Source organism: Cnephaeus nilssonii (genome assembly GCF_951640355.1).
Source record: "Cnephaeus nilssonii genome assembly, chromosome: 16".
Taxonomy (NCBI): Eukaryota; Metazoa; Chordata; class Mammalia; order Chiroptera; family Vespertilionidae; genus Cnephaeus; species Cnephaeus nilssonii.
This window is the reverse complement of record NC_137087.1, coordinates 39779264-39802889: the sequence shown is the minus strand read 5'-3', so window position 1 is coordinate 39802889 and position 23626 is coordinate 39779264. Positions and strand designations below refer to the sequence as shown.

The 23626-nt window shown below is 43.5% G+C and overlaps 2 protein-coding genes across 6 annotated transcripts in view; one reads left to right on the top strand and one right to left on the bottom strand.

Annotated features, from left to right (window-relative positions):
- The window catches only part of LOC307112730 (protein FRA10AC1), a 509765-nt gene that overhangs the window by 4541 nt on the left and 481598 nt on the right, over positions 1-23626 (top strand). The window lies entirely within an intron of this gene.
- The window catches only part of PLCE1 (phospholipase C epsilon 1), a 362610-nt gene that overhangs the window by 87524 nt on the left and 251460 nt on the right, over positions 1-23626 (bottom strand). For all 5 annotated transcript variants that reach the window (XM_079793644.1, XM_079793646.1, XM_079793643.1 and 2 more), the window contains one exon: positions 152-297. In XM_079793644.1, coding sequence (XP_079649770.1) covers positions 152-297 — 146 coding nt within the window. The remainder of the gene's footprint in view (positions 1-151; positions 298-23626) is intronic.

The following is a 23626-nucleotide window of genomic DNA, read 5'->3' as shown; positions in this document are numbered from 1 at the left end:
ATCAGTGGGTACCTGATGGAATGATTTGTATTGATTGCCACTACCAACTGCTTGTTTTGGGTAAATGTGGTTACCAGGGCAGTTAATTCAGTGCCATTCAGCTAGTAAGAGGAAACTGTGCCCAGATAGCCGTATTCCCCACTGCACATACCTGAGGCCAGCCAAGAACTCCATGACGGTGTTGTAGTTGCCCATGTTCCAGCAGCATTTGGCCACATGCACCAAATATGAGAAGACTTCCCGCTTCTCCTCCATGGTGCCGGCTGTGAGGATCAGCCACGTCACCCAGGAGCTCACCTGGAAAGTGCAGAGAGGGGCACTGACTGAAACTATGTCCTGGAAGCTTGACAAAAAAATTTTTCTTCCACAAAAGAACTGTTTTCCTAATACTCTTAATATTAGGTAATGAAGGATCCAACCAAGAGACTAAGGTGACACTGTCACTGACTCTCCATCACGGCTTTGCAATGGGAAAGTCATGTAAACTCTCTGTGGTCTTTATCTTCATTTTAAAAATCAGTAGGCTGGCCCTGGCTGGTGCTGCTAAGTGGTTAGAGCACCAGCCTGCATATGGAAGGGTCCCAAGTTGGATTCCCGGTCAAGGTCATGTACTTGGGTTGCAGGTTTTAACCCAAGTCTGGTCAGGAGCAGGAGGCAACTGGTTGATGTATTTCTCTCACATTGATGTCTCTATCTCTTCCTCTCCCCCCACCCCCTTTTCCACTCTCTCTAAAAATTAATGGAGAAAATATCCTCGGGTGACGATGAACAAAAAAATAAAAATAAAAATAAGGAGGCTGAAAGGCAATTCATAAACTCCCTCTTGATCTATATAATTCCGTGAAACTATACAAAAATAAGGCCAAAGGATAATGATTTAAATATATTTGACCAATGGACAGCAAGATTAAATGCAATCAGTGCTCTTAGCCCATCAATGAAAGATACTTATCAGTAGTAAAATACATAATGTCAAGTGAAAAACTACATTAAGTGGTCTTTTACAAATGCATTATCTATTATGTTCCCCAAATGACTAAACAAAAATGAGAAGAGCAATTACTTATATAACACTTACAATGTACCAGGAATTGCGCTAAGCACTTTACATAACTCATTTATCTCTCCCAACAATCCTAAGAGTCAGGGACTACTATTATCCTCACTTTATAGAAGAGAAAACTGAGGGACAGAAGGCCTAAGAGACTTGCCCAAGGTCCCCAACCAAGAGGTGGCAAAGACTGAATATGAACTTAGGTGTGTACCCCAGAGGTGATACTAATCACCCACTTACTAAATGCCTAATGTGTATACACAAACGCTAATGTTCTCTAGCTCTGGGCTTACATTTATTTTAATGTGATTTGACTTTTCTACACAGATTGGAGTATGATATTCAAGAATAACCGAGTACTAAGACCCCCTTTACGATATGCAGCCTCAAAAGCCTCTGCTTAGTCTCTAAGATTATTTTTCTGCTATTTTTACTTTGGTGCTTGGATACTAGCATTCACTTAAGTTGCTCTCTTCATCCTGGCTAATGTCTGGACTGATAAGCTCAGTTTTTAACAAACAGAAGCTCGGATCTTAACTCCACATGGACCATTAGTTGCACTTGGTTCAATAACAATATTGAAAGTTGGGGGGCCACTCGCTTCCCTGGCCTGAGTGAGAGTGAGGCCTGAACAGAGTTGATGGTGACTCACGACAATGTCAGGAAAGAGTTCTGTATGCACTCCTGTAAAATGATAGGAATGTATGCACGGCCATAAAGTGATAGGAATGAATGGCATTTATTGCTGGCAGCCACGACAGAGGGCAGTCCAACCCCGTTTTCCAGGTCAGGAATCTATGGCTCATGGGAGAAGTGACTTTCTGAGGTCACAATTCTTGTTGATGTCAAAACTAGGACTCCCAGTCTGGTGCTCTTTCATCTGATGAAGGGTGACAGTTTCCACGTGGCATTGGTTAGGTCCCTCTAAGCCCTCAGTAAGAGGACAGAACTGGAATAAAAGAAGATATCGAGAAGAGTACAAAAAAAAAAATGGCTAAAGAACAAAACAGAACAGAAGAGATTGATGCTGAACACCTTTTTCTTCTCCCTACTCAGGAACATATAGAGAAATCATAGCAACATGAAGTTGCAGTGATAAAACAGGGTCATACTCTGGTACCAGCCAGGAGCACTGCAGTGATAACCTGCCTCCTCCCAGCCCAGCCCAGTGGGCTCTGAGCATGCTCCTCTGCTCTCTACCTGTCTGGACTTCGCTGGGTCCTCATGTAACATCAGGAGAGCAGATTTAGGCATCAGACCCCTAGGATGATCTCTGGTCCTGTTCACACTGCAAGGAATTCAGATTCTCCTGGGGGAAAGATAACCATTTATTCCAATCTCTCAGGGCTGCTTGGAGCACACAGGATTTTCCTCTAGGATTTGCAGAGCCAACCCCTTCCCTGAGAGCCAACCCTTCCCTGCTGCTAAGTAAGCCCTTGCTCACCATTTCCAAGCCTGTTCCTTCACCCAGTTACCCAATTAAAAGTCACCTTTGTGAAATCCTGGCTCTCTAGATCACAAAATTATTTTGCTGATAGAGACTGAGTATCTTTGGTGCTTCTGTCCAATTCTTCCTATAGAGTGATTTTTGTCCGATAAGCCCTATCCTGCTGTGGGAAATCCCCAGCAAACACTCAGAATCATACCTTAATCAATAAAGAAAAAAAAAAGAAGAAGAAGAGAAGAAGAAGTAAATATGTAGTAAAATAAAGCAAGAAAGAGCTTGAGGGGGTAGCAGAGTTACACAAAGGCAATTTGGGCATGCTGGTGATGATGATGTATGCCGTTATTCCCCATTCATTAGCTGGAGGCAGAACAATCAAGGAGTTATGGATAACAGAATAATATAATAGTAGACAGTTTAAAGAGTTTATGGACTGGTACGCACAAGGTGAGCATTGTCCTCCTAGCTGCTCTGAATTTCTTTCCCTTCCCCGGCAGTATCAGTGGGGTCAAGAACTCTCCGAGTTGGCCCATGGGCACCACTAATGGCAGGAGTCTCTGCTGGAAGCCTAAGGACTGAAGCAATGCTGCTCCTTATGATAAATGCTTCATCTCCTCATCTCCATGGGATTGTCCTGATGCTGCTGCTGCCACCAAGTTTGCCTCTTCTCCCAAGCTCTCTTCCTACTGGGGCTGCTGCTGCTATTCCTACTACACCCAAGCTAATCTGCTTAAAGCTATGTGGCCTTGTGCTAGAGCCTGGACCCTGGATTGTATCAATCCAACTGTGGGTTATGGAAGTGAACATAGGATGGAGGAATATGCTACCACAGAAGAGAGACAAATGAAATGATTCTTACATAAGTATAATTTGTCCTGAGCTTTGAAAATGAGGGAGATTTGAAAAGGCAGAGAAGACAAAGGAGAGCTTTCTGAGTTAGAATAAAAATTTTGACTACGGAAAAACAACAACAACAACACTTAGAATCATAAGATCATTGACTCTTTGAGCTATAAATTCAAACATGTCTCCTTACAAATAAAAATGAAATCGTAGAAGTTTAAATGGCTCCTCAAGGACATCCAACGCATTAGTTTTTGATGTCCTTGATGTAGCTTTAGCTCCTTTTTATTGTTGTTGAAATTGATGTCAAATCATGTCTTTGGAAAGTCGTGGTTCTTTCAGACTATTCTGGTGATCCATTAGCTCAGTGGTCTGAAAGGGTTAACTCATCTTTCTCTGGAGAGTCCTGCTTCGTGGAGCAGAGACCAGCACATGGTTTGTGCCTCAGGCCTGATCAAGCATCCAGATTTATTTCCTATCAGTCAAATGATTTTCCATATACTTTCCCACAATGCTAGGAAAAAAATAGAGATACCGTATTTCACATGGAAACCTAATTTAAACCAACTGTTCCATCTCCGAGTGTGAGTCCCTAGGGCCTGGCTATTGAGATTATGTAAGCACTGTTATAAACACACACACACACACACACACACACACACACACACACACACACACACACACCAACATCTGCTTACAGACTTTAGGGACAATTCTTATTGCGGCCTAATGCATTCACAACCTCACAGGGATTAACTGATGGGAATGCCATTACTGTTTATAAAAAATTAACGACACAATAAGGAAACAAGGATTTGGCGAGGACTGTAAAATGTTGCCCAAAGCATAAACAGTGGCCACGTTTACTAAGTGGAAAACGCGATGTGTTGCCAATGCAGAGTAGTTTCCAGGACATAAATCACACAGGAAAACACACAAGTTGCCTACGTATAAAGTACTACAACTCAAGCATAGGGAGCATCTCTGAGTGGAAAGGTGTTAAATGTGGCAAATTATTTTGCCTCATTTCCGTGGTCAGCACAGAACAAAGAGCAAATCTGGGCCTCCGCCCGATTCTGTTCGAGTTCCTCCCAGAGGCTCTGAGTTCCCCTCGATGACCCTGGTCCCTTGGTACATGCCTACAACTCCTCCACAGTTGCTCCTCTCCAGATGTTTTCTTTCTTCCTACTCTTGCCTTTCTCAGTCCTCTCAGGCCTAGCCAAACCGAACAGCTTGCTTTCTCTCCTCTTCTCACATCAAATACCTATTGGCATCACACGAGCTTAGCTTGGAAGGAATGTTCTTGCTCCATTCAAAACGACCTCTCCTGGTCTACCAGTCCTTACCTTGGCCCACCAGGCCCCGGTCCGTTCTCCAACCTCACCCCGGCTCTCTCCCACACCCTGCTTTTAGGAAGGTGACCAAGGACGTTTTCCATCTCAGGGATCTCGTACTGGTCCTTCCTTCCAGAAGAAGGCCTACCCTCCTACACCATCCCCCTGCCAATTTAACTAATACCTACTTATCCTTCAGGCAGGAATGTCCTAGACCCTGCAGTTAGGATCCCTGCCCTGAGCTCTACGCTGGCTGAGGTAGCTGTGGCCCTCTCCATAGAGTGAGAAGCCAGTGGGGTAGAGGGGACATGTCTGCTACCGGCTGTGCACCCACTTCCAGATCATTTACCTTTGCAGACTCAGGACTCCTGAATGCCCTGTGCAAAGGGCCCAAGCACACTGTGGGCCTTTGATCTGGATCAGTCTCCTAAGAATGGATCAGACTCTAGGCCTGAAGGCTGGCCAAGGAGCAGAGGGGAGTGGCATGTGGACAGAGTTTGAACTGGAGGCCGGAGATGCCCACACCTGGCACACCTGCTAGGATGGAAAGAGAAGGTGGGCAGGCCTCAGGCTGGGGCCTCCTTGTACTTTTTCCTGGGTTTCTGGCTGAGGTCAGGGGCAGGGCTGCCTTCAGGAATCTGATGAAAGCATCATTTTCTCAAGGAGGCCTGCTCTGACTTCCCACCTGGGCCGGTGCCCCCATATATGCTTGACCCCAGCCTCCCTGCACAGTCAGCACCATGTTCCCCAAAAGGCAGACGTCAGTGCCCACCACGTAAATGTTGAATGAGAGTCAGCAAATAAGTGGATGTGACCTCTTCTAGGAAGGCTTTTCTGATGACCTAGTACTTCACATTCAACTTCTTCCTGTTCCCCTCTGACTTAATGTTGGACCTTGAGGCCATAGTTACGTCTGCGCTTGGATTTTCCACACTGCATGGGTTTGTTTTTGTTATATTTGTGTGCCTGACTCTTTCACATGGGCCTGCTCTATTTCCCCGAACGGACCTTATGTCCTCAAGGACAGAGACCATCTTTCCCACATGTCCACTGTGGGGATGCTCGGTGCCTCTGACGACAGGCAGGCCACCGGAGTCCCAGGAGGCCACGGGCAGAGAGGGTTCTCAGCCTCCAAATGGTCAGGGATTATATTTGGGAAGAGGCCCAAACACTTCCTACTGCTGTTCCCAGGTCCAGAGAAAGAAGATAAATGACTTTCTGCCAAAATGTGTCTTGAATATGCTGAGCAGAAGTTTTCATAGAAGATCCTTTTAATCAGTTCAGTATCCCTCCACCCCCCCTTTTTTTACCCGAGTCTTACTCAAGCATCATTTTTTACCAATACTGTGAATCTCCACCTCTTAACTGTGCCTGAGACTTGGAACCAAGAAGGAGAAGCAGGGGTGGCGGGAAGGCAGCCCAGCCCAGCCCAGCATAGCGGTGGAGAACACAGGCACTCAGGTGAGTGGACCTGCGTTTAACTCTCAGGTCCACTGTCTGCTTGTGCAGGTCCCTGAGGAAGCCACCTAACCTGTCAGCCTCAATTCCGTTTTCAGTACAATTGGAACGATAATATTTATCTCATAAAATCAGTGTGAGGATGAAATTGAAGATTGTATCTAAAGAGCTCACCATGATGCTTCGTGTCTAGTTAAGGGCTCAATAAATGATTACTACTGCGACTGCTGCTGCTGCTGCTACTACTTCCATTAACATTGGTACCTGCGTTGTAGAGAGCGTAAATCCAGGAGACAGAACACAGAAATCCAGAAGAAAGGAATCTCTAGATCCCAGAACACAGAAATCTAGAAGAAAGGAATCTCTAGATCCCAGGTCCTAACTGTAAGGAAGGAAGAAGTCCAAGGCTGGCTCAGGAGGAATCTGTGATTGTCTTGAGTGGGGTCTGTGTCCTGAGCACAACCTTTCCTAATAAAAGGGTGACATATATTTCCTGCTCTCTGAAGGCTCCCCCAACCTCACATTAGGAATAAAATAACATTTTTTCTGATTTAAATAACAAAATCCCATATGCATGCATATATACATATAACACACACACACACACACACATACACACACACACACACACACACACATCTTCTATATATATAAAAGGCTAATATGCAAAGTGTCCCCTCAGGAGTTTGGGAGAATGGGAGTTCTATTGCTCGCTATGGCGTGTGCTGACCACCAGGGGGCGACATGGAACATGGCAGGTGGCCAGCGGCAGCAGGGCGCTGAGGGAGTGAGGGAAGGAGGAGGCTAGGAGGCGGGGAACCTGATCTGCCCAGATCGCCAGCCAGGCCTCTAGTATATATATATGTTTAGGTATATTTCTAGTACCTTGTCCTATACCAGTGATGGGCAACCTTTTGAGCTTGGTGTGTCAAACTTCGCTAAAAAACTGAGCATAACTCGGGTAGTGTGTCACTTTGAGGAAAAAAACTAACGCCAAGACTCTAGTCGCAAATGTTTCATCCTCAGAAGCAGCAAATGTTTCATCCTCGGCATGCGGCCGCGTGTCATCAGAAATGGCTACGCGTGTCAGTGCTGACACGCGTGTCATAGGTTCGCCATCACTGTCCTATACCAATCTCCCCCAACTGTAAGCTCCTTGATGATAGAGGCCATGACTTATTCATGCGGGAGCCTCAGTACTGAGCATGCAGTGGCCAGCACATTGCACACGCACCCTCCTTGACATGAAGTAGGTGGCAGAAGAGTCTCTTGAACTCTCTGTCTAGTTTGGCGTGGTTCCACCACCAACTCTTTGTTTAGGAGGGACATAGAGGGGAAAAGGGAGGTACCAAAAGGTGGTTTCTGGAGAAGCCCTACGCATATCTTAGATTATACTCCTCTCCTACCCCTCAGATTGTATCACAATGGAGTACAATTGCTATTAACGTGCAAATGAAAAAGATAAAAAGCCTTGATAGATGTATCTGATGTCCCTCCTTCTCTAAAGAACACTGTGTATCTATTATGCATCATGCCCCATCCTGGGCACTAGTAAACACGACAGGTGTGGTAAGCTGCAATCCAACTGGTAGGTGAAGACATTACGTTAGCTTAGCCAGCAGACAAAAGCAGCCCCTCGAGTCCCCCTGGAAATGGAGCTGAAATCCAAACTGCATGAATCTTCTCTTCTCCTGAGACTTGGAACAGGATCGAAGGAGGACTTGAGCAGCCCTCCCAAAGCCAGGGCTTGTGAGCTAGCATGGCACCTCGCTCATCTGAGCTGCTGCTACATACAGGCTTAGCACTTTTACTTTATTTTTTTCGATTATGAAGATGAGAGTCTCTACCGCTTAAACTGTTAGTTGTCACGCCTGGCTGGTGCTATTAATATAAAACCAAGACTGGAGGCCATGAATTTGAAGATGAAGATGATAGGCTGCTGCAAACAAACTTTTCTCTTACAATAAAACTTGTGTAGAAAAATACAATAAATAAATATTAAACTTTGAAAAAAATAAAAAGCAGCTTCTTCAAGAGGTAGTCTTTGTGGAAACAAGGTTGGCCTTTGAATTACGGTGCCAGCTTCTCTTCTCTGTTAGCTGAGAAGACTTCCCAAGGACTCAACCCTCAGAAAAAAGGAGGCTTCATTTCTTTTAAAGATGCCAGAAAGGACAGGCAGGAGGAGGTGGAAAGGGACAAGAAATGTATTCAGAAAAAAAGCGTGTATCCACAGAAAGTCTAAGGAAAGCTGGCAGGGAGGGGTGGGAAACAGGAGAGAAGAAGGAGGATCCTGAAAGGCTGTCTGAGGACATCGGGGCACATGGATATGGCCTGGGGGAGAGGAAATGCTTGGAAAAATAACAGTGAGTCACGCATAGCCTCCAACAGGGCAGCTGCTCAAGGCTCCAGGAAGCGGCAGGTACACCGGACTGCAGTCACTTCGATTCAGAGTGGGACTGAACCACAGTGTGTGACGTTGGTCATTTCAACATCTTTCTCTCTCTGGGAAAAGAATGCCATCCTTTCTGGCGAAAGAATAGATCCTAATTCTGAATAAAAACCAACCTAGCTGTACATGTAAGACAAAAATTCTAGGATGTTCAGCATAGGATAAAATGACTCGGTGTGTCCCACCAACTACCTTATTTGTAGAAATAATTAAGTGCCCTGCGATGACATCATCAAACTGGCTGAATGGTAACTGCCCTGGTGTAGCAAAGCAAAAAACTTGAGGCTGACAGCTGAGAGCATGGAAATTCAATTCGGGAAGTCCAACAACTGCCTCGTGGCCTGGGCACCTCCAAGCTGTATTACTTAACACTTCATTTGTCTTGTTTGTTGACTGTCATGTTTATTCATGTGTGCCCATCCCTCTGCAGCGTTAGATTTTGAAATCTTGGCTGCCAGAAACTTGATCTGCCAATTTTGAATTATTCCCATATGTTTTGCATACAGTAGGTGCTAAATAGATATTCCAGCTGCTGTCGTTACCCCTCTCTGCTCTGAAGACCCATGTTTTGTGGTAATGTTGCCCAAACTGTGTTCTGAGGACATGTTCTACCAGATGTGAAGTATTTTGTAAAGGAAGTGTCTGGGGCCACATTCGTTTGGGGAATGCTGGGATAAATTAAGATTTCTATACTGGCAGGATCTCTTGGAGCTTTAAATATGCTAATGTGCGCATGGTAAATTGCCAAGAAGGCACGGATAATATTCAGAGCTTTCCATTCTCTTTTGACCATGTAATTTTTTCCCAAAGGAACACTAACATCTAGAAAGACTCTGGACTATTGGCACCAGGTCTCTCCATGCCCCTATAGCCTGGAGCAAACATAGGCAGAGACTCATCTCCATTGGCAATTCTGGACCCCTTTCCCTGCATCTGCCCAACCTGATAATGCAGCCCTTCATCTCCAGAAACTGTATGGTGTGAGTGGACTTTGGGAGGTAGAAATAGTCAGAAATGGCAGCATATCATTTTATAACCGGTGCTGTAAATTCAGCATCAATGTATCATTGGAGGAATTCTAAAACCAAGACACAAGAAAAATTTTCTTATAATAAAAAATGAAGAGATTAAGGCATGTGCATAACTGTTATTTCATAGGCAGGGCTGTTACGAGGAAAGAGCCGAGTAGACAAACTTTTAGTCATTTGGTTCCACTACATAATGTGACAACTAATAAATGAAAGAACCTTAAAGGCAATATAGCTTGCTTCCATTGTTCTATAGATGAAGAAATCCAAGAACCAGAGAGGTTAGGTGACTTGCTCAAGGTCACTCAGCTAGTAGTGGCAGTGCCAGGGCTAGACCCCAGGTCCTCTGACCTCAGGACATCCTACAGTCACAATCTGCTGTGCTTCTGTTATCGCATGAAGAGGATTTGATGCATCGCTACCCCTTACTTACTCCCTCCATCTGTAAGTCCTCAGGCAGGTTCATGTGCGTGAACAAGTGGTGCATGCCAGGCAGGAGCTAACCTGAATGATGGTGAGGAGAGCTGGGAGCTGCAGGAATTGCTAAAGACACTAGTTTGGGCAGCCTAAGAGATGGGGCAGTGGGTTCTAGATGGGCAAACCTGAGGAATCGAAGGGAGAAGTCAGGGCAATGGAAACTAGAGTGCCCAGGACAGGGCCTGCTGTCACAACCCTCATGAGCAGCAGACCTGCCTGCAGCCTCAGATATACTGAGGCTTGAACTTCACTCAAGAGGGGGCTCCAGCTGTGCCCTGCCCACAGGGCTATGGAAGGGGGAGGGCCCAGGAGAATGCAGATTTGGGGCAGAATTCCAGAAGGGAGGCAGGAAGGAAAACGGGCAAGAAATAACAAAATTTGGTACGGTTGCTATTTGTCTTCATTAGGGATAAAAGGAGACGTCAAAGGAAGAAGCAAGAAACCTCCTCTGCTTCCGTGAGGAGAGGGGGCTGGCAGGAAGAGCCCACCCTGAGAAAAATTCCTGCCAGGATCTGTCCCAGGAAGGAGAGCGCGGCTGCTCATTGGTGGTGGGGACCCTGATTAACAACTCCATGGGCACACACCAAAGGATAGAAGCTGCAGAAATTCAAAACTTGAGACGTGGGGAGGCTGAAGTGAGAAGAGATCTATTTTGGAGATGGGCCCCGGTGGCCGGCAGGACGTTGGAGTGAATTTGCTGAATGGGCTGAAGTTAAAGCCTGCTCATTTTCTTCAGGACAAGTCCATTCAAGGAGTCTGTGGCTGTTGACAGTTTTTGAGGGCGTGTTTATAGTTCCTGTAAAAGTGACAGACCTGCTTGGGGTCTGGGGGGCCAGTCATTTAAAAGTTATACGGAGCTATGGCAAGAGGAGGTGAGGGCCAAACACAAGCCTTGCTTCTCCTGTAGCGAGAGGGTGAGTTTTCAGTCCAGAGGTACGAAGACATGTTTTGTATCCAGCTCAAGAAAGCTCTTTAGAGAAATATTTACGTGCTTAGGATGTAGATGGCAGAGATGGAAAAGTAAAAACACCATTTAAGTTTTAGAAAGGAAAACATATCCCAAAACCCCCCAAACGAAACCAAAACGAAACAAGATCCTGTTTTTTGGGGTGTAGACTGGACAAATATTATTTTCTATATGCAGTGGGGGGCAGCCTGTGTTTGAAGCCAGAGGTGGGGGTTCGAGGCTCAGCTCTAACATTCATTAACTGTGTGACACAGGGCCAATTACTTAGCTTCTCTTCTATTCCTTCCAGTTAAAGCAGGTCTATCAGCAACACCTACTTTACAGAATTGTAGAATTCAAGGAAAGAGGCAAACGTGCTTAATGTGCTTATAAGCTCAGTGGAAAAGTTAGCCAATTTTACTAGTATTAATGAGCACGTATTCAATGATTTTCAGATATGGCATTTGATTTGGCAAGGCACCTACATTTAATGTGATATTTCTTTGAACTTAGAAATTACAGTTTTTCATTAATGCTTCTCTATGTTTCCCTCATTTTTTCCCACTACACACCCCCCTCCCTCGCCTCCCTGCTCCGTGGGGGACTGGAGAGCAGCATGTCTCAGACTGGTGCATAGAATAAGCCTACACTACACCCAGACTCACTCTTTAAATTCTATTATTTTATGTCCTGTGGCAGGTAATAAATTAGTAAAGAAAGATGCTTTCTATGTCCATGAGCTACTACAGATAAAATGACAGATGCTAATAAGAGAGCAAAAGCAAATTTTGCTATGAGTTGATGAGAGTTGAGTGTATAATGTAAAACAAAGAATATCTGAAAGCCAGATATTTTTATGTGGGGTTGAAAAAAGTACTTCTTTCTATTTTCTCCTAATTTTCTAAATGCTGGAAAACACAGTAAAAAACTTTAATGTTTTAGCCTGGCCAGTGTGGCTCAGTGGTTGAGCATCGACCTATGGACCAGAAGGTCACAGTTTGATTTGATTCCTGGTCAGGGCACCTGCCCAGGTTGTGGACTCCATTCCCAGGAGGGGCATGCAGGAGGCAGGGGATCAATGATTCTCTCTCATCATTGATGTTTCTCTCTCTCTCCCTTTCCCTTCTTCTCTGAAACCAATAAAAATATATATTTAAAAAAAATCTTAAATGTTTCAGTCAAATATTTTTCTGAAATGAAATTGTTTGCATATTTTTTTCCTTTTAACTCTAAACGAATAGCCTTTTTATCAAATATATCTAACACCTGTAGCATATAAACTCAGGCCCAGATTTCCTAAAAATGCTGGACATGTTTTAGTATTTTAATGATAAAACCCAGATGCCTTGTTTTACATGCCCTGGAAGAAAAGAAACATACAACCGTACAAAGAACACTCACCATTTTAAATCTGATTAAACTCTCTGCCAAACAAGGACTGGAAAGAGTATGATGTTTGTACAAACAATCTTTTAAAAAGTAGTTTTCAAATCCACTTCACTCTTCTGGAAAACTCCTGAAATGTGAACCGGCAATATTTATTTACATTCCACCTCTGCACTGGAGTCTAGTTTGGGGTCATGTCTTGGCTCTCAGGGTAGGTGTTGTGGTGATGATTAGCTTGACTGTCCAATCTGTGTTTAGAGGCCCATATGGAAGGAACTCCGCTTCGGTCACTTATACGTATGACAATACTATTGAGAGCCCGGGGGTTCCTAAATGTGGCTTGATATCAGAACCATCCATGACAGTTTCTTAAAATACCGACTTGCAGACCTCACCATGGAGAATCTCATTCAGCAGATCTGGGAAAGGAGGTAGACATTTGTCCTTTTACAAAGTTCTACAGTGAATCTGATAGAGCTTGAAACTGCCCATCTAGGGCCCTGGTCATTCTTTTAAATTTGCTTAAATGTGCACGGGCATCATTGGGATTTTGCTAAAATGCAGCTTCTGATTCCGTAGGTCTGAAGTGTGAGTGCTGGTGGAAGACTGCATTCCCAGCAAGTTCCCAGATGCTGCTGGTCTGGGGAACCACACGTTGCATTTCGTTCTCAGGTCTTCTCAGTCTCCTCCAATCTGGAATAGTTCCTCCATGGTTCCCTGTCTTTCATGCCCTCCGCAGTTTCAAAGATGTCAGGCCTCACATTCTGTAGGAGGGTCCTCACCCTGGGTCCGTCGGAGAGTTCCTCGTCACCAGATTGAGCTCATGCTGCTTGGGCAGGAATGTCCCAGGACAAAGCTGTGCTTGGCTGGGTGCATCAGAGGGCACAGGATGTCAACGCTTCACACCACTTGATCCTGTGAATCTTGATAATTCTGCCAGGTTTCTGCACCATAAAATCACCAGGGGACCCTGATAATTAATTATTATTTTGTGGGGAAATATTTCTAAAATTGCACCAAAGTCTTGCTCCTCATCAACCCTCTGTCCACCTGCATTCTATTGATGATTACCACCTGGATCAACTACCTACCTCTATGATGGCTGCCAAATGGTGATTTATATTTTCACCACAATATTAGTTGCATTTGTTGGTAAGGAAAAGCTCTCCTTTCTTTTTATATATGTATATATGCTTATTTTAAAATATATTCCTAGACTCATGGATTGAGATTTTTTTTCACCATATTGGAATTTATGAATACCATAATGAAGTTGAAATAGTCTCAAAGGGCTCCTGGATCCTTCTGACATATCTCCATCATCACATTTGAGTATTTCCTTACTTCTTAGCCTAACAAGGTGTCTCATACTTATCTTTAATTTTCCTAGGGAAGGTTAGTCATCCCTTGTAAAGGTTCAATGGTGCCTGACATTTAAAAACAATGGTTAGTAAATTGGTAATTGTGAAATTAAATTTGGCCTTTTAAATGAAAACACTTAATAACACAAAAGTAAACATTAAAATATTTTAAATTTTTTGTGTGTGTGAGAGAGGGGGGTGGGGAAGAGAGACAGCTGCACTTTAAAGTTGTAAAGCTCTTTACAGGTCACTTAGTAAAATGGTTTCAAATTCTGGGACCCCAAGACTTTATGGGGATGCCTAGGATTCAACAGTGAGTAAGCAGAGCTGCTCTGGGTGAAGAATGCCTGGGTAGGAAGTGGGGCAGAGTCTCTTCAAGGACTGTTCCCTAGGTTTCCTCAGAACCTCACTTCAAAGCCACCATCCTGGTCTAAGCCCTCAGACTCTCACTGAGGAGAAGGCATGCTTTACTGGCCACTCTGCTATTTGCTAACAGCAATTTCAAATGGTCAGCCGCACGCATTTGTTTGCTGGGTGCAGTGGGTTGACACATGGTCAGGAACCACCCACGGGGCTAAGCTGCCTATCTCAACAGATTTCAGGATTCTCACAGTCCTTCTTTATGAAGGGATAGCACAAAACAATACTGAAATACTGTAATTGAAAAATTAAAAATATACATGGGAAGGTTCAAAGTTTTGAGTGAATATATGGAATATATAATCTTATATAATAAAAGGCTAATATGCAAATAGACCAAACAGCGGAACGACTATGACATGCACTGACCACCAGGGGGCGTGTGCAGAACATGGTGGGCGTTGGCCATGGCGGGATGGTAGAGCAGGTGAGCCGGGGCACCAGACCAAGGCGGAGTGCCAGTCGCTGTCATGGGGCAAGCCTCTGGTGGTTACTGAAAATTCTTTGCTCCCGTGCACCATGGTCCTGTCCGGCGCTTGCACGTGCTGCTGGCGCTGGCCCTGCTTGCACCCGCTGCTGGCACTGGAGCCACTGCTTGCACCCACTGCCGGTGCCCGGCGCCGCTTCCAATCACTTGGCGCCATTAGCGGGTGCGAGCGGCAGCTGCTGGCCCTGATCGCCTCTGAGGGCTTCTCCACCTCCCCTTGATTCTGAGGGGTGATCAGGGCAGTGGCCACCGCTCACACCCGCTGATGGCGCTGGCCCCAATTGCTCCACGCTGTCAGCAGGTGCGAGTGGGGCTGGCGCCGTCAGCATGTGGGAGCAGCGGCAGCAGGAGCAGGGCTGTCAGAAGATAGGGGACCAGGAGCTGCGGCAGGAGGGGCTGGGCAGGGGTGTGGAGGATGGGCCGAGACCCGCCCCTGTGCCTACTGCAGCCTCTCGGCCCACAGTTCCTTTCAAGGTGCACGAATTCGTGCACTGGGCCCCTAGTTTAATTATAAAAATGCTAAGCACTAGTGTATGATCTCCTTCAGAGGACACATTTTACCGCCAGGTATTTTCAGGGTCAAATGGATATTTAGATATTTTTATGAGTAAAAGTACCATACTGCAAAAAAATAAATAAAGAAAGAAGACTGCATTGCATAGGATGGGCCCACTGATGGCACAAACTTCAGCTGTTCACAGGAGAAACAGGATGATGTAGAACTCTAACTTTTAACTTCTCCTCAAATCATTTCAGTATGGCATTGAGGTGAATAGGATATATCACCCCCCCTCCCCACAAAGGCAAATAGAAAGAGACATGTCTACATGATGACAAAAAAAAACATAAGAGAAGCAACTTAACTGTCTTTCAGTGGTAGAAGGGTACAGAGTGCCCAATAGAATGATATAGAGCAATGAAAATGAATCAACCAGAGCTACACATATTAACATGGATGAATTTCCAAAAACAAGGTTGAGTGAAAGAACAAGTCAGAAAAGAATACAAACAATTTGGTCAAAACCTTCCAATGATTTCCCATGTAATCTGGTTAAAACGGAAATTCCTTACAACGGCCTACAAAACTCTACAGATCAGGTAGTCTGACCTCACCTCCTACTGCTCCCCTCCCCACAGCCTTCTCTTTCCCAGCCACACAGACCTTGCTATTCCTTGAATGTGCCAATCATGGTGCCATCCCACCCCCATCTCCACAGGGCATTTGCACTTACTGTTCCCTCTGCCCGCACTGCTCTTCCCTCAGATATCCAGACAGCTCCCTCCCTCAACCCTTTCCTGTCTTTACTCAAATATGAGTGTCTCAGTGAAGACTCCGCTTACCACCCTGCCAGCTACAATAGCCACCCTTCCCCAACAATCCCCATTCTTCTTCCCTGTTCTACATTTCTCTCTAGCACTTACCATGCCATACATTTTACTTATCATCTGTCTCCACTCGGCTAGAATATAATCCTCATGGGTAGAAAATTTTGTCCATTTTTCCATAGCAGCATCTCCAGACCCTAGAACAGTGTCTGGCACATAGTAGGCACTCAAGAGACACTTCTGGATGAGAGACTGAGTGAACAAATGAATGGTATTTCAAGAGGTACCAAGAAGCAAACAAAAGTGCTGGCTGACTGATGACAGGAGGAAGAGATCATTTCCAAATATGCCGGACCAGAAGACTCATTCTTGGCAGCCTGCCTCTGACATATAATTCTAGTTGACAGATAAACCCATTTAGGAATCCATTTAGGAATCAGGAGGATGCATTTTGGGGCTGCTCATCCTGGCGTTAGCATCCTAACAATAAAATGTTCTAAGGAAGCCATAGGACATTTGTTTCCTGGTCAAGATGACCAATTGGCAACATCATCTCAGACTGCTGCCATGGAGTCCTCTCTTCTGTGCTCTATCAGTCATCCAACAAACATTTGTGGAGCAGTGTCTAAGTGACAGTACTGCACCAGGGCTTCATGTGTCTAACTTTATTCTTTCTTTTAAACAAAACTTTTCAAATTTATATGCATGCACCTGTATTTTACCTTCATTCTCCTCCCACCCCCTTTCTTGCTCTTCCTTACCCCCTCCCAAGGTCCTGGCTTAGTATTTGTTATTTTAAGCAATTCGTGTTTGTTGTAAAAAGATAATCCAACATGGTAGTATTCTATGTGCTACAAAATGAAATTTCCTTCCTTCTTTCCTCACTCTGGGTCACCAAAATAATAAAATGTAGTCGTCTTCTTTACCGGTAGATAGGTAAGGTGGTAAAAGGGAGAATAACTTTCACAAACCCGAATTACTGTTCTACGTAAAAGGACTTGCCAGAAATCTCAATTTTCAATTATCTGTAGCACGTCATGCTTGTCAAAAGCTTGGCTGAGGCAACTGGTATTCAAGAATGCGACAGGTCATACCAGGCATTCATTCCTTAGATTTTCTGAGTTTTATCCCTGTGTCAAGTAAGACTGCCAGGGAGCAACACACCTGGACTAGATTATCTTAGCTCTCTGCATGCATACCTCCAAAGAGCTATGCCTTTTAATGTGGCCAAAAGGAGACTTGTTTCTGCAAATGTTTTTTGTCCTCAAAACTTCTCTTGCAATATACAGATCATGTATCACAGAAATGTACACTTGAAACCTGTATGATCCTATTACCAATGTCAGCCCAATAAATTTAATTTAAAAAACCCCCCAAAAACAAAACTTCTCTTGAAGGACACAAGGACACACAGAAAATTTCCTCCCAGAGTTTAGCTTGGATTTTCTGATGATCTGGTATGCTGCTGCTTCTTGCCTTCTTTCTCTCCTTCCTTTTCTTTTCTCTCATTTCCACACTTCCTCGTTTTAGATGATGAGAACAATATAACCCATCTGCTCTCTCTTTTTGTCTAGGCTACCAGGAAGCCCTCACCAATTTGGAATCAATGGCATCAGTTTCCTTTTGCTTAGGAGTTCTTTCTAGTATCATTCTAGCCTTTCTTGCATGATATTAGCCTTTTTACTCTATTATTTTCAAAAGCTTCTTCAGAGCTTTTTGTTTGTTTGTTTCTTTTTCGAAAGGAGGAGGATACATACATAAACAAAGAGACCAAAGCTCACATTTCACAATTTACTGGTAAGGAAAACAAGGCCCAGAAGTTCCTTTTGCTAAGAACCACAAACAGGTGATTAGTAGAAGCTTTCAGACTAATCCCAGAGGGTTCCCACCCTTTCCCTACCCTATATTGTTTCAGATTAAAGGCTAATATTTCTTCTGTCTTCACATGTAGATATTCAGATATTCATTCAGCTTGATTTCTTTTGTGTGTTTTTTTTTTGGGGGGTGTGGGTGGGAGGGGGGAGAAGCTAAAGCTGTGGCCTGTCTGATCCTTCCCATCATCAACGCACAAGGCGGACAGGGTCCAGGAGGGAGGGAGCTATCTTCTTACATTTCTGATTATGGAGGCCCAGCTCCAGTAACCCTAACAAATCCACTTGGGACTCCAGACATAGGAAAGGCGATAGAGACAAAGTATCTTTAGGAATTGAGGTATTCCTGAGTATTACATTTTTGTTGTGGAGTGTGGGATACCCAAAAGGACACAATGAGTTGAATGAAAGCTGATGAACTTTACATTTTGAAGTTTATGCTCTCAAAGCAAGTGTGAGTGATTAGATTTAAAATAATAATTTCCACTTAAAACATTAATATGAAGTAAAAATTCCTATTTGTACTCTTACGTTTTCTTGTATAGAAAAATATGGCAAGTCTAAAGATGGGTCTAAAAGCCTGGGATAGGGACGGGGTTGGGGGGTGGACTAGAGGTCAATGAGGTAAAAAAAGGGACATATGTAATACTTTCAACAATAAAGATTTAACAATAAATAAATAAAGATGGGTATAGGAGTGTGAAGCTGGACAAATATTTGGGGCTAATTGACAGGCATCCCTAAGTGGAGGAAAAGGGGTCCCAGATGGGGGGAGCACAGAATGTGACGGAGTTGTGGTCTGCCTGGACAGCCACTATGTGGGGCACATGACTGGGACCCAGCTCTCCCATGTACCAGCTGGGTGAACTCCAACATATTTTCTCAGTTCTTTGTGCCTGTGTTCCCATCTATAAAATGGGAACAACAGGACCTACACCCCAGGGCCGTGCAGAGGATTTAATAAGGCTGCATGCATAAAGCACACAGTGCAGTGCTGACTCAGGTTGGAGCCACTGCCATAGCCAGTCAGTAACTGTTTTACTTAATCAGCTCGGCAAGAGTCACCAAGAAAAACCTGATGGGACACAGTAGTCCCGGAAGGTACTGAGAGGCGCTGGAGACATTTAGCTGAGGACAGACTTAACTCTCTGGGATGGAGGCAGCTGCAGAGATGACAGTGCCAGACCGAAACGGTGTTGAGCCAGACTTACGTTAGGATAAATCAAATCAAGAAACAAATTCTGTACCTGGTAACTGTCTAACTTTGCTGGACTCAGCTCGTAGCCAAGGGGCCAAGGTTTCTTCACATTGTCAGGAAGTCATAAACGGCCAGCTGAGCGTGGAACAGGCCAAAGTGCCCCGGGAGAGTCACCGTGGGCAGAGACACAGGCCCAAGTCAGAGCCCCAGGAGAAAAATCTCTCACAAACAGAGGTTGGCAACTCTGAGACTTGAGGGTTGGGGTTGAGGAGCATTAACTTCTTTGGGGGGGGGGGGGGTGGTGATGGTCAAGTTCCTGGCTCAGTTTTGTCAGAGATAGTGATTTGGATCTGAATGTAAAAACATTTTGCCAGAAACTTTCTGTTACAGGAAGCTCACTAGAAAGCAATGAACGATTAAACTGCTCCATATCCTTTATGTATTTATTTATTTTTTTGTTCCATATCCTTTAAAGGCATCATTATTATCTAAGGGAGAGGAAAGGGTACTCCCGGCCAGGAATAAATTAAGTTGATAAAAGGAATATGGGAGTTTCCCTTGGTATAAAACATCTTGATTGACTGACCCAGATGGTCCAGATGTTTGTATGTGGACATACTCTACACGCCGTGGTCATATTATACCAATATTGGGTTCTATAACATTTGTAAATTAATCTTATTTGCACAGTTGTTCATATTTGTTAATCTGAAAAGCAAAACTAAATAACATTTAAGAGAACTAAAACCAACTTGGATTTTTAAAAAATTAACTTGGCAGAAATAATGGCCTTTGATTTTGTGCCTGATATTCTGAATAATTATCTGCTGGATTATTTTTAAACCAATTCCTTCTCAAAATTTTTTTAAGATTTAGAAAAGAAATGCCCCCCCCCCCCCCCCCCCCCCGCAACCTCCAGTAGAGTGTTATCTTTCTCTTTGGGTATCTCAATGAACAAACAACAAAAAATCATAAAAAATGTTTCATTTGAAGCTCACATAATTCAAGTCATGCACCCTTTGAAAAAACTTATCTTGTTTAAATTTTTATCAAGATTAAACTGAAACTCCCCAGGGAATATTTTTCAGTGGGGCAAAGTGTTCTATATAAACAAATAAAAGTTTTGGTCTTTGTATTTCTTATTTTGTGAAGAGATAACTTTTGTTTTTTTAATAAGTAAATTTTGTGTTTTAGAATATTTTTAGATTTACAGAAAAATAGCAAGGATAGTACAGAGAATTTCCATATTTCAGGGCCTAATTTCCCTCCTTTATTAATGTTTTTAGTTAGTATGGTACATGTGTTGCAATTAATAAAACAATATTGCTAGATTATAATGAACTGAGTTCCATACTTTCAAAGTATGAACTTTAATTAATTATAATCTATCAACATTGTCTTGCCTCCCACTCTCTATCTGCAACCAACCTGACTTCCCTGGGTAGCCCCTCCAGGACTCCTGAGCAATGAACTTCTCTATTTCACTTTCCCTTGCTGTCTTTTGTTGAGCCATTCAACATCCCGGGCTTCTATTTGACAAATATTAATTTAACAAAGTCACAACAGGCTATAATCTAATACTATTTTATTTTGTTGCTCAAATTCTTCCAGTTTGGCGCCTGTGTCTCTTTGACAATTCCCCTTTATTGTGGGTTTTTGGGGACCACTTCCTTACATCCTACCACCATCACTGCTCCAGGTTCATTCTGTGCACGACCTGCCCAAGTCTCAGAATCAGCCATTTCTCCAGGAAGCCCTTTATTGGAGAATGGTGTTAGACGCCAAGATCTGGGGCTAGGTGTGCATATTGCTCCTGGGGTGTCAAGTTGTTTCTAGGGCCTTTCAGATGACAAAGCAAGGACATACATGTGTGTATACTAATCTGTGGATATGCATATCTATAAATATTTGTACATGTAACCATCTGTATGTAATTTAAACATTAGTTTCTACTGATGTCAAAAAGAAAACCTTCTGCTTGTTTGTTTCTGATGCCTTTGTTTCTAATATGGAAAAAAGCAAATTTCAAATTTGAAAGAAATAAGTTGAAATGATTACTTTTATTGTCAGTTTTCCTACCCGCCCCCCTTCCCTCCCCCACGGTAGTGGGGCACTTTGGATAGCCAGTCCTCTTCTGCTGCAGCCAGCCCGAATGCCTTGCCCTGGGGACTCTGCCTGGTCAGGCCTGCATTTATTTCTCCCATAGCACGTCATTCTGACTCCACTCCTGTTGACACCCATCACATAGGGTCATTTTTCTTTACAAAACTGACTCACATTTGAAGATTTATTTACATCTTGGTCATTTATCTGCTTCTGTGAAAAGTTAAAAAACTGGAGCCAAAATAAACTCCAGAATGCATCTAAGGCAAAACCTCTTGCTGCTTTAGATTGCTATAACTCACTTTTTCTGCCAAGATGCAGGGGGAAAAATGAAACATTTAGCTCATGTGGGAAACACGTTTTATGTGTAAGTGAACATGACCATTATCATTAGAGGCAGCAGTATTTCTTACGTAGGTATAGCACTTTACCGTTTACAAAGCACTTCTGCTTATGCTGTTTCACTTTTATTTCTATCTAACAATCCTGAGAGAGCAGTAAGGCAGGGATTGCTGTTCCAGATGAAAACATGGAGGCTCCTGACAAGTGCTGGTGAGGATGTGGAGCAACTGGAACTCTCACATATTGTTGGGAAGGCCAAACGATTCAGACACTGCACAACACTGCAGAATAGGTTAGCAATTTACACAAGAGAAATAAAAACCTATTTCCACCTGTTTGAGAATGTTTTTTAGTGACTTAATTCAAAATGGCAAAAAAACAAAAAACGAAACACAACAATCCACAAAACCCTAAAAATAACCCAAATGTCCTTCAACTGATGAATGGATAAATAAACTGCGATGCATATACACACAAGGAAATACTACTCAGAACAAATTAGTGATATGTGCGGTAACCATGATTCATTTAGAATAATGAATTTCCAATACTTTATGCTAAATAAAAAAAAAAAAAAAGCCAAGCTCAAAAGGTCATCTAATGTAAGATTCCATTTATATGACATTCTCAAAAAGGCAAAAGGATAAAGAGAGGAATTACACCAGTAATTCCCAGAGGTTTGAAGTAGAGGAGGAGTTTGACTATATAGGAGCAAAAGGAACTTTTGGAACAAGGGAAGTGTTCTCTATCTTGATTGTGTTGGCCATTATACAACTGCGTGCATTTGTCAAAACTCGGACTGTACACTAAAGGGATAAATTCTACTGTATGTAGAATTCCATTTAAAGTACGAGTGAAGATAAATGAAAAGGAGGAGTTTAAAAGAGGTTTAAAGAAGCCATCTAGTAAGCAACTTGTTTATAGTCATTAACAAAACCAGGAATTGAACCCAGGTGTTCCATCTTCAAGTCCATGTCAAGTAAACAACTGATTTTCTGTTCTCGCTGCTGATAGACATAATGCCAGGGATAGTGAGAATCTTACTAATAAGTGCTGACCCTCTCTTCTTGTCCACACCTTCCTTAACCAGGGAATACATTCATACTTGAGGACGTAGAATGACAATAGTCAATCTATGAGGTATGAGACTGTATCTTAATGTCATGTTCCATTATCAGACACGTTCTGAGAAAGACTTTGAATGGAGATTTATCTAAATAAAATATACAAATGTGAGCACATGAAAAGATACTGAACACCATTAGCCATTTAGAAAATCAAACCAAAACCATTTCACACTTACAAGTATGGCTATAATAAAAAAGAAAGAGAATAGAAAGTGTAGACAAGGGTGTGGAGAAATCATAACCCTCATCTGTTGCTGGTGAGAATGCAAAATGGTACAGCCACTTTGGAACACAATTTGGTATGTCCTTAAAATTCTAAAACTGAGTTAGATTTAACCCAGCAATTCCACTCCTAAGTATATACCCAACAGAAATGAAAACATATATCTGTACAAAAATGAACACGTGGATGTCATAGCAGAATTATCCTATATAATAAAAGGCTAATATGCAAATAGACCGAATGGTGGAATGACCAGTCACTATGACGTGCACTGACCACCAGGGGGCAGACGCTCAATGCAGGAGCTGCCCTCTGGTGGTCAGTGTGCTCCCACAGGGGGAGTGCTGCTCAGCCAGAAGCTGGGCTCACAGCTGGTGAGCACAGTGGCGGTGGCGGGAGCCTCTCCCACCTCCGGGGCAGTGCTAAGGATGTCCGACTGACGGCTTAGCCCCGCTCCCCGCCTAAGCCGTCAGTCGGACATCCCCCGAGGGCTCCTGGACTGCAAAAGGGCACAGGCTGGGCTGAGGTATGCCCCCCCTGAGTGCACAAATTTCGTGCACCAGGCCTCTAGTGTATAGTAACCAAAAAGTGATACCAATACAAATGTCCATCAACTGATGAATGGATAAGCAAAATGAGATATATTCATACAATGAAATATTTTTTTGGCTGTAAAAAGAAATAAAGTACTGATACATGCTATCATGTGGATAAACCTGGAAAACATTATGCTAAGTGAAAGAAGCCAC